The sequence below is a fragment of the Onychomys torridus genome, chromosome 16 (genome assembly GCF_903995425.1).
Source record: "Onychomys torridus chromosome 16, mOncTor1.1, whole genome shotgun sequence".
In the NCBI taxonomy this organism is placed as follows: domain Eukaryota; kingdom Metazoa; phylum Chordata; class Mammalia; order Rodentia; family Cricetidae; genus Onychomys; species Onychomys torridus.
Window position 1 is genome coordinate 61,191,672 of NC_050458.1, and position 13,509 is coordinate 61,205,180.

The window sequence follows — 13,509 nt, forward strand, 5'->3', positions numbered from 1 at the left end:
CTTCTGGCTACATGTTTGGGCTGGTATGGCAAAACCGTTTCTCTGGCTATAAGTCACAGAGCCAGAAGTCAAGACTTTGCCCTGTGTGCTTTCATGTCGTCTTGTGGTTTAGTACGGAGACTCTTGTCTTCCAGATGTGTGCTGGTGTGTCAGTTCTTAGGGTCTCAGGATAGTGGGGTCCCAAAAATGCCAACCACCATCCAGGAAGATTCTGAAGGGTACATCAGGGGTTGTAAGTGTGATGTCAGCCAAGGATTCATGATAAGACCTTTCTTGAAGCAGTCCGCCAAGTTCTTGACATTCTACTCCCCATCCCCCACCCCCCACCCCCCACCCCCGTCCCTCTGGTGAACATCCCCGTGCTGAGAACTCACTGTGTTTGGAAATACTGATAATCATGAAGGAGAATGTAAAGAATACCTTTGCTTATGGAATAATACTAAAACATAGTTTTGTTTTTAATAACAACATTTAGCTTAAAAGGTAGATATTATTAGTATACCTTTACTTCGATGTACAGTACCCCCTGCACATGGAAAAATGCTAGGGTTTTTGTAGGGTGGTTTTTGTTTTAATGTCAGGATCTGATAGTTTGAATAATGCATATTATTGTTGTTGTTGTTGTTACTTAAACTCTTATAAAATTATTATTAAACTCTAATTGACTTTCAGCTCTGGAGAAGTCTCAAGATTTGTTTCCTTTTGATAACTATATAACATTTGGTTCTTGTCTGAAAATCAACTGGTGCTTTTTAAGCATTTTTAAATTTTTTTTATTTTATATGGGTGTTTGCTTTTCATGTGTGTATACATGCTCACCACATGCAGGCCTGTGCATGCCTGGTGCCAGTGGAGGTCAGAAAAAAGCGTCAGATCCACTGGAACTGCTGCAGTGATAGATTGTTGTGAGCCACCATGTGTGCTGGAAACCAAATTTGGATCCTTTTCAAGAACAGGAAAGCTGTAACCTGCTGAGCCATCTCTGTAGACCCCATAGTTCTTTTGAATACATTAATCACGAGCAAAGGGAAATTAAGAAAGCATCCCATTAACAGTATCAAAATACTTATGAACCAGCTAAATCAGAAGATTCATATGTTGACAATAATAAAAGATTGCTGAGAATTTAAAGGATACATGAATAAATGAGAGGACAGCCCATGTTCAATGGGCCAAAGGTCAGGTGCCAGTACAGGGCCTGGAGAGATGGCTCAGTGGTTAAAAACACTGGCTGTGCTTCCAGAGGACCCAGATTCAATTCCCAGCACCCACATGGAGCTCACAACTGTCTGTAACTCCAGTTCCAAGAGATCCAGTGCCCTCTTCTGGCACACATGTGGCACACAGACTTTTTTTTTTTTTTTTTTTTTTTGAGCTGAGGACCGAACCCAGGGCCTTGCACTTGCTAAGCAAGCACTCTACCACTGAGCTAAATCCCCAGCCGCACACAGACATTCTTGCAGACAAAATACTCAGTATACGTTTATTTTTAGTTGTTTTTTTTTTTTTAAGATTCCCCTATCAAAATACCAGCAGTTTTTGTGAAAATAGATTACTGTATCCTGAAAGGGACCCAAAAAAGGTAAAAATAATGTTGACAAAGAACAAAGTGAGAATGCTAATCGAACTCCCTGGCTTTAGAACTTGTTACACAGCTACAATGCCTGTGCTCCTGGTATGAAGGCAGGCAGCCCGAGAGAACAGAAGAGAGACCCCAGAGTGGACCTTCCCATACACAGCTGAAAGGTCTTCAAGAAGGCCACCAGTTTCCCAGTCTCCTGCTGTCTCCAGCAAGTGATGCTGGGAAAAACTAGACTTCAATCTGCAGAAGAAATTGAACGGCTGCTATTGCCATGTATATTTTAGCTCCAAACAGATCAATGAGTTGCATAAATGAGCTAACGGATTAGAAGCAGACACGAGGCTTCCTGTCATTAGACGTGAAGTGATTCCGTGGTCTACTACACAGAGGTGGAGCAGACAGAATCTAGACGAACTAGACTGCAGCAGAGCTAAAACATGCACATAAATGACATTGTCCACATTAACCAGCAGATCATAGAGGAGGGAACATAACGGAAAATCACTATCTGGTAAGGGATCCGTATTGAAACTTTACACAGAAGTCCTAGCTGCTGTGGAAAGCTGCATCCACTAGCTCTTCAAGGAGAGAAAAATTGTAGTGTAGACTTAAACTGGGGTGCTGCTGAGCCTTTAGAAAGGAGAAGGTGATGCTGCAGGCCACCGCTGTGAGCTGTAAGCCAGGCACAAGAGGACCAGTGTCCCAGTTGTGTAGTTGCTACCAGAGCAAGTACAGACAGACCAGTAAAGGCAGTTCTCACCATGTTCACACCACTACAAACCTGTCTCCAGAAATACGTACATTATGATTCCCAACAGTACCAAAATTATATGATGGAGTAGCAACAAAAATAATGTTATGGTTGGGGTCACCACAACAGGAGGAACTGTATCAAAGGGTCACGGTGTTAGGAAGGTTGAGAACCACTGAATTATGTGAGTTGAGTGAGAAGTTGTTGTTCTTGGGTATAGAATGGTGTAAAAAGAAGGGTTGCGGATGGCAATGATGGTCACACTGCAGGATCAATGGTGTGCTGCTACGTTCATATTGAATGTCGTCTTTGTTTGGAGCTGAGGATCGAACCCAGGGCCTTGCGCTTGCTAGGCAAGTGCTCTACCGCTGAGCTAACTCCCCAACCCTGTATGTTTTCATGAAAGTGAAAACTGTTAAAAACAACAGAAGGGACTTGGATAGAATGGGGAATGACAGCTAATGGGCTTGGGTTCTGTTTGGAGTGAGTAGAATACTGAGTAGAATACTCTGTGGTTGTAACCATGCTTGCACAATTACCAGTGAATTGTTTCTTTTTCTTTTTTTAAAAGATTTATTTATTTACTACATAGACAGAAGAGGGCGCCAGATCTCATTACAGGTGGCTGTGAGTCACCATGTGGGTGCTGGGAATTGAACTCAGGACCTCTGGAAGAGCAGTTGGTGCTCTTAACCTCTGAGCCATCTTTCCAGCCCCCGAATTGTTTCTAAGTATGTAAGCTGTATGGTGGTAAAGTACATGTCAGAAGAATTGAGGAATCCAAGTCATTCGAAAGCTTCCAAGACAGGCCCATGCCTCCTTCCCGCCTCTGTCTTGGTAGCTTTTGTAAGTTTAAGCAGCTTCTTCTGATATTTTCCTAATGTTTCTTAAGAATATGCCTGTGGAGCTGGGTGGTGGTAGCGCCTGTCTTTAATTCCAGCACTTGGCAGGTAAAGGCATGCAGGCCTGAGAGTCCTACCCAAGCCAGCCTGGTCTACATAGGAAGTTCCGGGATAGCCAGGGCTACACAGATAAACCCTGTCTCAAAAAAAAGGGGGGGACGGGGGAGGAATTGTGTTACTCGTACTCATCTGTGTTCTCTTATCTGATGTCACCTTGGGATTGCGAAGTGCTTTGCTGCAGGTCTTCCTTCCTCAGCTGTACTGTCAGGGCCCAGGGGCAGTCCAGTCACATTTCTTTGCATGTGATCAGTTTTTCCACTCAGGTTTAATATATGTCTGGCTTTCTAAAGTGTAATGACTGTGATATCTTGTATGTTGTTTTAACCATTACCAAAACAAGTGTGCGTATTAATTAATGGGGTGCTCTGTGATGCTTTGATACACACACATTGTATACTGTGTAAAGCCTGTTTTCATCCTTTTGTCTTGGTTGGTTGGTTGGTTGGTTGGTTGGTTGGTTGGTTGGTTGGTTGGTTTTTGTGGTCAAAGCGTTCAGACCCCTTTCTTCCATGTCACCTTCCACTCCGTGCAGTAGCACACCATCGCCTCTGGCTCCAAGCAGTGCCTTTGTGCTCACTGATGAACCTTTCTCCAGTTTCCCTCCTCTACCCTCTGTAGACCCTGCAAAGTACCATCTGCTCAGTTTGATTCAGATCAGCCTTCGGCCTTTCCGGGCACGAGATCGTGTAGTCCTTGTCTTTCTGTGCCTTGCTGCTCTCATGCAGCGTAGTGAATGGCAGTGAACTCCAGACACACTCAGCAGGAACTGTTTGTTTGAAAGGCTGATGAACAGTTCGTTTATGTGTGCACCATGTTGCCTTGTTCGGTCATTGGTTGACAGACACTTCCGGTGTTTCCAGTCCTTGCTCTTGTGAATGCAGTAAGTACGGCAGAGTGGTTTGATTGTGTTAGCTTCTCATCAGTGCAGATGTACAGAGCAAGTTGCAAGCCAGTGCCAGGCCATATTACAAGAGCCTGGAGGGAGGGAAGACAAAGAAAAAGAAAAGGATGCCTTTGAAATTGTGAGTGAGGTGCAAAGATGGCTCAGCAGTTAAAGATCACTGGCTGCTCTGCCTAAGAATATGGCTTCAGTTTCCAGCAGCAACATGATAGCTCACAACTGTGTGTAACTCCAGTTCTGGTGAGCATCTTGCGAGTGGGAGCATGTGATGGAGGCTGCTCATCCCATGACCTTACTTCCTCTGGCTCAGGGCCCAACCCTTGTGCACACACAGCCCCAATGACGTAGTCAGAGTACTCGTGCATTAATGGATAGTCGATAGATGATGTCAAAAACTGCTGTCCCAAAGATGAAGCGCTCCACAGAACAGCCTTTTGGACACCACTTGACATCTAGACCACAACAGTTGCTGCTCTGCTTACTGAGGAGCGTTCCTGGGACCTGTGGGGCTTCTGCATTTACTTTTTTGAGGTGTCCACTATGTCCTTGGCATGTGCTGATTTACATTCCCACCAGCAGTGTGCATGGCTTGTCTTTTGATACAGTATCATGGTTTTCTTTTGTATTTTTCTGGTGACTGGTGATGCTGGACCTTATAGCTCTCACCCATTTTTATGTCATCTTTAAAGAAGTGTGTGTTTGGCCGGGTAGTGGCAGCGCACACCTGTAATCCCAGCACTCGGGAGGCAGAGGCAGGCAGATCTCTGAGAGTTCGAGGCCAGCCTGGTCTACAGAGTGAGTTCCATGACAGGCACCAAAACTACACAGAGAAACCCTTTCTCGAAAAAACAAAAACAAAACAAAACAACAAAAAAAACCCATGTGTGTTTAAGTGAGTCACCCACTCTTTCGTCGGGTTGTTTGCATTTTGCTGTTGAGATTTTGCTATCCCTTGGATGCTCACCTCTCTGTCAGCTGCGTGCTCTCCAGATAGCTCCTCCCATCCTCCCGCCACCCTGACAGTTGTCTCCTTTGCTGTCCAGAAAGCTTGGTCTATTTTGGTGTTAGTTTCTTGTGCCTTTGGGATTTTTATCCTAAAAAGCATTGCCCATTCCCGTGGCCTAGGGTATTCCCTTGTATTTTCTGGGAATAGTTTTGTATCTCACAACTGAGGCTCGTCCATTTTGAGTTTCTTGTTTTCATTGTTGATAGATTCCCTATGGACCCTCACTTGTTGATAGATTCCCTGTGGACCCTCACTTGTTGACAGATTACCTGTGGACCCTCACTTGTTGACGGATTACCTGTGGACCCTCTCTTATTGATAGATTCCCTGTGGACCCTCACTTGTTGACAGATTCCCTGTGGACCCTCACTTGTTGACAGATTACCTGTGGACCCTCTCTTATTGATAGATTCCCTGTGGACCCTCGCTTGTTGACAGATTCCCTGTGGACCCTCACTTGTTGACAGATTACCTGTGGACCCTCTCTTATTGATAGATTCCCTGTGGACCCTCGCTTGTTGACAGATTCCCTGTGGACCCTCGCTTGTTGACAGATTCCCTGTGGACCCTCTCTTATTGATAGATTACCTGTGGACCCTCGCTTGTTGACAGATTCCCTGTGGACCCTCGCTTGTTGACAGATTCCCTGTGGACCCTCGCTTGTTGACAGATTCCCTGTGGACCCTCGCTTGTTGACAGATTCCCTGTGGACCCTCGCTTGTTGACAGATTCCCTGTGGACCCTCGCTTGTTGACAGATTCCCTGTGGACCCTCGCTTGTTGAAAGATTCCCTGTGGACCCTCGCTTGTTGACAGATTAACTGTTGGCCCTCACTTGTTTTCTCCCATGTCTGTGCATCTTTTTCAGCTGGCTGTAGGTGCACAGGTTCTGTCAGGTGACCTTTCTGCTGTGTCTGTGTGTTTGTGCCAGTACCATGCTGTTCTGGGTTCCCAGCTCTGTGTGTTACCTCACTTGAGTGGATATATTGAGTGTGGATTCATATACTTTGATAATGACAAGTTTTCATATTTCCTTTCTTTTGGCTTTCAGGGGTTTTTTTGTTTTTGTTTTTGTTTTTTCTAATCTCTTCAGGAAATCATTTTTACTTAATCCTCAAACCTCTTTGGTTTGTACTTCTAGAGGGCGCCCTTTGTTCCCAGTTACTGTTTGGTGACATCCTGACAATTGTTGAGTTCAGGTCTCTCATCTATGTGAGGATGTTAATGCTGGTATTTTTCAATTGTTGGCTTTGTTTTTTCCAGCTCTTTTGTATAGTTATTCTTTCCTCAAATGTTTCAGTACTTTAGGGATTCCTTTATATTTTAAGAATAAAATATGTGGGGCTGGAGAGATGGCTCACAGGTAAAGAGGACCGACTACTCTTCCAGAGGTTCTGAGTTCAATTCCCAGCAACCACATGGTGGCTCACAACCACCTGTAATGAGATCTGGCGCCCTCTTCTGTCTACATAATAAATAAATAAAATCTTTTAAAAAATTGTCTATAAAAAAAAGAGTAAAATATGTAAACCAGGCATGATGGTAGACACCTTCATGATTGGGAAGTTGTGGCTCACAGCTTTTCACTGACAGTTGCTGTCTTTAGGTGATCTCCAGGAGCTCCCTTGTTTATTAGTGGTCCCCAGTGTCAATTCTGTAAGGAGGTTTTGTTGGTTTTGTTTTTCTCTCCATAGAAAATGCCAGTTTTAGGGAGTTAACAGGAAGTCATGCATGTTGGAAATGAGGTTGGAAGGGGTCCTCAGTTGTCTGTCTCTTAATCCTGTTTTCTACTCTGATTCTCTTCCCATCTCCTACAGTACCAATGTCTAAAACCTAAGCCTTTCTGTTTTGTTTCTCAAGATTTCTTTATCTCTTGGTGCTTTTTTTGGTAGAGTATAACCTTTTTCCAACTGTTTGGTTTTCCTAGAAAACAATTTGTATCTTAAAATGTTTCTGTTAATACAATTTAGGCCAGCATGTGAAATTGAAAATTCAGGGGGAAAAAAAAGTTAGGTTTATTATTCATTTTTAACCTTAAGCTATAAATAAATATAAATAATAGAAGAGAAGGCTCAGGATGTACCTGGGTCCAGTGGTAAAGCATATGCAGGGCCTGGAGTACAATCTCCAGCACTTAACTCCTCCCTCCCCCCCCAAAAAAAATTGAGTTTGCTTTCTTCGATTTGACCTGGGTCACTCTATACAACCCTGACTAGAACTCCATGTAGACCAGGCTGGCCTTGAACTTAGAGTTCTATCTGCCTCTGCCTCCTGAGTGCTGGGATTAAAGGCACATGCCTCTCAGCTGAGCTGAGTGTCTTTTGTAGAAAAATCATGCAATTTTCAATTGATTTTAAAATTTGGTAAATAAAATTTTGAAATGTCATTTATACAGAGTCCACAAAGCATAATGTTGAGTTACTGGAAGTGCTCACCACAGAAGCAACTCTGCCCCACCTTCAGTCTGCCTCCTTCTTCCCTGTCCATTGTTCTAGTCAGGACTACTACAGGGTATTGAGCCTGACTGATGGGATCGATCAAGTCAAATCATTCAGTGGGGTTTTTTCAGCAGGAACCAGGAGACTGTTTCTGTGGTCGCATGTAGCAGTACATTGTTGACAATGGAGTACAGAGTCTGCGTACCGTTTTGTTCCTTTTCCCAGTCACGGGCAGTGAACCTAGGGCCTAGAACATTCTGTGTGGACATTCCACCACCGAGCTTCCTCCAGCCTTCCACAATGTTCTTAGTACAATTTTAGAAATGTCTTCACCTTTGCTTTGCTTCTGGTTTTGTTCCTTTCCTAAGATGTACTTCCTTTATTTTCTGCATGTCGCCTCCATTCATGTATATGCAGCAGAGGTGTGCACTGCCCACAGAGGTCAGGTGTCAGACCCCATGGTACTGCAGTTCCAGAAAACTGAGCCACCTGCTGTGGATGCCAGAAACCGACCCTGGGCCCGTGGCCTGAGTCATCTCTCCAGCCCCTTCTCTGCTTTCTCTTACCCAGGATTACTTTAATGAACTAGTGAAGTTCTTGGGTAACCTCAGTGCTGTGTAACTTGTTTTCCAGATGTTTAAAATGAAGTTTTCACACTTAAGTCCAACTTGAAATCACTGTGCAGTGAACATTATAGATCATTGCTCCTAGTGAGTCAGTGTGCATGCCTCTGCCTCCTGTGCATCTGTTCACTCTTCATTCTTGTCGGACTCAGTCCTTCCGAAGCTGTCTCCCCATGTGATGCTCCCACTGTCTCTGTATTCACAGCCACATCAATACTGTGACCTTTGTGATGGGAAATTTCAGTTCATAAATGTTCTTATTCCTTGCCAGCGATTTTCTGATTGGGGAGATTTCTAAAGCCCTGAATGAAGATAGAGAAATAGCCTTGTAACCTTGTTTGTGGATACAGATCCTGCCTGGCTAGAAAGTCGGTTGAGTTCAGGGTGCCTTAGTTTACTCACCAGTAAATGGTACTAGCTGATGGCTAGCTTGCTCCTCCTCTTTCTATAAAGCAGTATTAATAATGGCTGGTGTGGAATTGTGTGATGTTTCTATTCAGTTGTATAATCTGTGATTAGGAATCTTAACTATGATCCTGGAGACTGACAATCTGCATTTCTTTTTTCCCTAGATTGTTAAAGAGACATGAAAACAACTTATCAGTGCTAGCCATTAGTAACATGGAAGCTTCCTCCACCCTTGCCAAATGCCTTTATGAACTTAATTTTACAGTTCAGAGTAAAGAACAAGAGAAAGACTCCGAAATGCTGTAGTGAACCCTATCCCACTTACACAGCGGGGACTCAAAGTCAGCTACATTTCACACACTGTTACTGAAGAAAGCACCAAGTCTTAATGGAGCAGAGACCATAGACTGGATTATTTTGTGTCCTCCCATGATGCTGAGAGGAAGCTTCGTATTCTGATCTCTGAACGAATCCCTTTCTTTTCTGTTTAAAAAAAAAAAAAAAAGGAAAAAAAAAAAAAAACCAACAACAAACTACTGTGGGATTGTCAACCAGCTTATCTGCAGGATGTCTCGGATCTGGCCAATCCTGATGGAGACTGGTGTGATCAGAATTCAGTACCATCCACATTGGAATATACATGGAATAGTGTAAAACCTACATGAGCAGATGAAATAGAAGCATTAAATATTTTTATCTATATCCAAAAAGGAGCACATTTTTATATTTACAAAACCATTTAAGCTGGTTTGAATAAAGACAAAGTTTGAGCACACCTATCCCCCAGCTTCAGAGGGGCCACCAATATCTAGCTGTGGATTGTGTGTTTTGTTTAGAATCAGTAGCTTGGTTTTCTTACTTGAGCCAATATATTTTCACTTATTTATTATCATAAAAATTTACCAGTCTGAATAGATCTTGTAAATATTTGTGAATAGAATGAACACCCTTCATACCACTGCAGCCACTGGAGATACATCCTGTGGTGTCCTAGAAGCATTATGGGTAGGCTCTAAAGTTTTCTAGACTTTCCTGTCAACTGTAAGTAATTGTGATATATTCTACGCAGTGGATGAATGTTCTTTACATTTGTGTACATACTTCTGCAAAGGTACTGATGCTGTAAAGTCAAAACAGTTTTGTGGAACTGTGATTTTTTTTTCCCCTTTTCTTTTTTTGGTTTTCTTGGATTTTCCCCCCTTTGGGTTTTTTGTATTATACACCTTGTAGAACTCATTTTGCTGGCTGAAAGAGTATGGAATAATATATCTCATGTCATTTTTGTAGAAGAAAAACTATTTGAAGGGTTTTTTTGTTTTGTTTTGGTTTATTTTTTTTTGTTTGTTCCCCTAACATGTATCCACTGTAAGCGTTTGTCGTGTGCAAGCTCAGAGCTTGTACAGAATTTTTTGTATTTGTAAATTGGTTTAAATACATGGAATTTTATACAGGTTTTCTCCTGTGTTATATATGCATTATGTGCAGGTATGATATTTTCTTCACTACTTTTTCTATCTTAATATAGTGTGGAATTTTATTGTATTATTCTTCCATTCTTAATACTGTACCACATTCCTGCTCAGAAACTGCTCACTTCCTTAAATTGTCTTTTTTCCCCCCAAGCGTGAAATGTATCCACTTATAACTGCCTATTGCCTGTTCTATTAGCATCCAAAAATGTGGAAGGCCTCCCAACCACCATTTCTGCTGTGTCCTTAGGATGTGCAGTATAAAATATAGACCTTACAGTTTATGTTATAGAATGGCTTTATTTACTTTGGTGACTGTTTATAGTTTTTAAATAAAAGACTGAACATTTTCTTGAGTCCTTTATTTCTGAGTATGCTTAAGACATTCTAAAATGTAAAGTATCCTAAGTCTAGCTGAAGGCAAGGTCCAACGGTCACCTACTTTGTAATACTTTGTGAAGTACTGCAGAGAACAGAAAGGTGCATCACATGATCATAGCAATGTAGGAAGGAGACCAAATTCTTGTCTAGGATATTAACAAACAGCTGATAGATAGCTAGTGCAGTTAAAGCTCGGTCTGCCTTACTCATTTGTCATACATCTGAGAAAGCTTTCATTGTTTAGCATTCTGTGACTGCTGGTGGTTCCGTTTAACTTGAATCAGGGACAGATTCTTTGAGATGAGCTTGAGTTTGGACATAAATTTTAAATATCTTGATTCACTTATTAGCACCAAAAAGTAATTTCTCCCCAATGGGGAATCCCTTCTGTGTACTCAGCTTATCTGTAAGAAATGTGTGATGACACCCAAAACTATGTATTTCTCAGGATGGTAGTGTTTGACTTCTCCATAGATTGGGGCTGCCCAGCAGACACTCTTGAGTCCAGGTACCTTAGAGTGTCCCACAAATATCGCCAGACTTACAAGTTCCTGAGAGGACATTTGGGGAATTTTCTATTCACTATGTTTATCTAAACATTTGAGTTTTTCTACAATAATTTTTTGTAACATCACTGTTTGCTTGTCTTCAAGGTACCTTTTTCTTTTCAAAGCAGAAAATTCCCATGGTGGTTCAAGTCTAGTACAAAGAGGGTAGGTTCAAGAAAGTGACTTCCATAGTCATCATCCTGTCACCTCACTGGATCACATCCTGTAGTTGCAGATTTTGTGTTAAAATGTATGTGTCTTTAGTGCTTTTAAGCAATGGTCTCAGCAGAATTTTCTAAGTGTATTTGACCTAATGAAACCAATTTATAGCTTCCCTCTTAGTCCCTCTTACAGCTTTATTGGACTCTAATGGAATAACACGGACTTGGTGGGGAAGGGATTGAAGTGCTCATGCACTCCAGGTTCTGCATAACCCTCGCAGTCATGAAAAGGTGCTCCTTGCTAGACAGAAACTTGCTGACTTCCAGTATTGTTATTTTTGTCTAAAGTTCTGTAAATACAAGCTTTAATGTTATCTTTGAGAAATCTATGTAAATAATAGTCAACAACATAGAGACTGTACAATTCTGTGTTATATATGTGCCTAGTGCTCTGTTGGCACTTAATAAATTTTAAGTAACAAAACTGATGATCATATAGTGAAGGCATATTTTTCTTCCAACTTGAGACAGGATATGACTATATATTAATGAGACTCAATAAACCAAGCTACACGTGAAAACTTGTCTCATTACTTTATAGCCATGCCATGTTATGTTTTTTAAACCATAAAATGACAATAAAATGATTTTTGAAATGAGTGTTTTGGATAAGTGACTTCTGTCCTGATCTTACACCATGAGTAAAGAACGGATAACCAAAGAAAACATGAGGCTCCCCAAGGCGTGGCTGCTCAGAGGCAAGAATGGAACTCCTAGGGTACCTCACACTCCGTTCTTGGTTCAGTCTTACAACACAGCGGAAGAAAAGAGGTGGCATTTACCTCCAGCTGAGGCTAGTTTATCACTGTTATACTGTACAACTCTTGTCTGAACAACTGGCTTCCAAGGCCATGAACAGGGGACATCATCACTGGCTGGTACTATGACAGCCAGTAAACTTTCTCTAGTAAAGATCCCTTAACCCATTCATTCCCTGCATTGCTTTGGGGGGAAAAAATGCTAAGGGACAGTATTGTGTAAGTCCTTTGGTAAGGTGCTGAGATAGCTCGGTCTGAAACTAACACAAGCCCAGGACTAGCAACCAAGATTTTACACACACACACACACACACACACACACTATGGGTTTACAGTTAAAATCAATACTTTAATTGAAACATCATAAGACATAGTGCTATTATTTTACAGCACACCTTAATCCAAGCAAAAGAGTGTGGAACTGGACTGGGTCCTCCACACACACATCAAGGCATGTGTCCCACATGGACCTGGAGCTTGATGTGTAGCTGAGGATGGCCTTGAATTTGTGTGTTCTGCTTTTACCTCAAGTGCGGGGCTCCTGTGTACTGACATCTTTAATAGCCATGCCTCCTTAGCTCTCATATAGTTCATGGTCATAGCAGCAAAGTGTGTCTTGGAGTGCTCACTGCCTCTGTGCTAGGTGTTCTTGTAATCTCCATCTCCCTAAGCTCCCATCTTCCCAGTCACATGCAGCCAGACCCCACAGCCTCAAAGCACAGGGCTGTCACTGGTTTAGCCAGTGAGATTGCCTTGGGTTGTAAAGCAGGGTATTCACATGGTACCCTTGACTTCCTGTTTTTGTCCTCCTAGAGCAAGTGGAATGCCCATCACTTAACTTGTCAGAGTCCTCAGGCTGCTGCCCTATAGTTAGTCTTCTAAAGCTGTCATTTAGTTCTATTACAGTTGAGTCCTGGGACACCAGGGCCTGCCTACCCTCCTTTTCTCTTTCGAGACGGGATCCATATGTAGTTGTGGCTGTCCTGGATCTCACTCTGGAGACCAGGCTGGCCTTGAACTCAGAGATCCGCCTGCCTCTGCCTCCTGAGTGCTGGGATCAAAGGTGTGTGCGCCACCACACCTGACTGACTCCAGTGCCATTACAAGCTTCCCAATGGAACTTTAAAATTTTAACCATGAAATGGGCCTGCTCAGGAGAGGAAGGATTGTTCTGCAGTTAGCTATTGTAACCCTAGAAGCCAATTTGGACTCTTGATTAGTAAATTATCATAAACTGATCCTAGCAGTAATTGACTAGACAGTAACCACAAATCCAGTCCTAAGTAACTACACAGCAGAAACATGCCCCAAGGCATCAGGAAAGTATACAGGATCATTTATAACAGGCAAATTTGCCTGTTATAAATGATCTTATTAGTGTGAGTGAACTATTCATCTGTATAAATATTCAGCAGTAGTAGTGAGTCACATACTACTGTCTTTAAACTCAAAAATTAATCAA

The 13,509-nt window shown here is 42.3% G+C and overlaps 1 protein-coding gene across 1 annotated transcript in view; it reads left to right on the forward strand.

Annotated features, from left to right (window-relative positions):
- Positions 1–10,490, forward strand: part of Arid2 (AT-rich interaction domain 2) — a 144,856-nt gene extending 134,366 nt beyond the window's left edge. Inside the window, 1 exon segment of the mRNA XM_036207841.1 lies at positions 8,835–10,490. Within this exon segment, the coding sequence (XP_036063734.1) occupies positions 8,835–8,976 (142 nt within the window). The 3' untranslated portion in view covers positions 8,977–10,490.
- Positions 10,491–13,509: the final 3,019 nt, after the last annotated feature.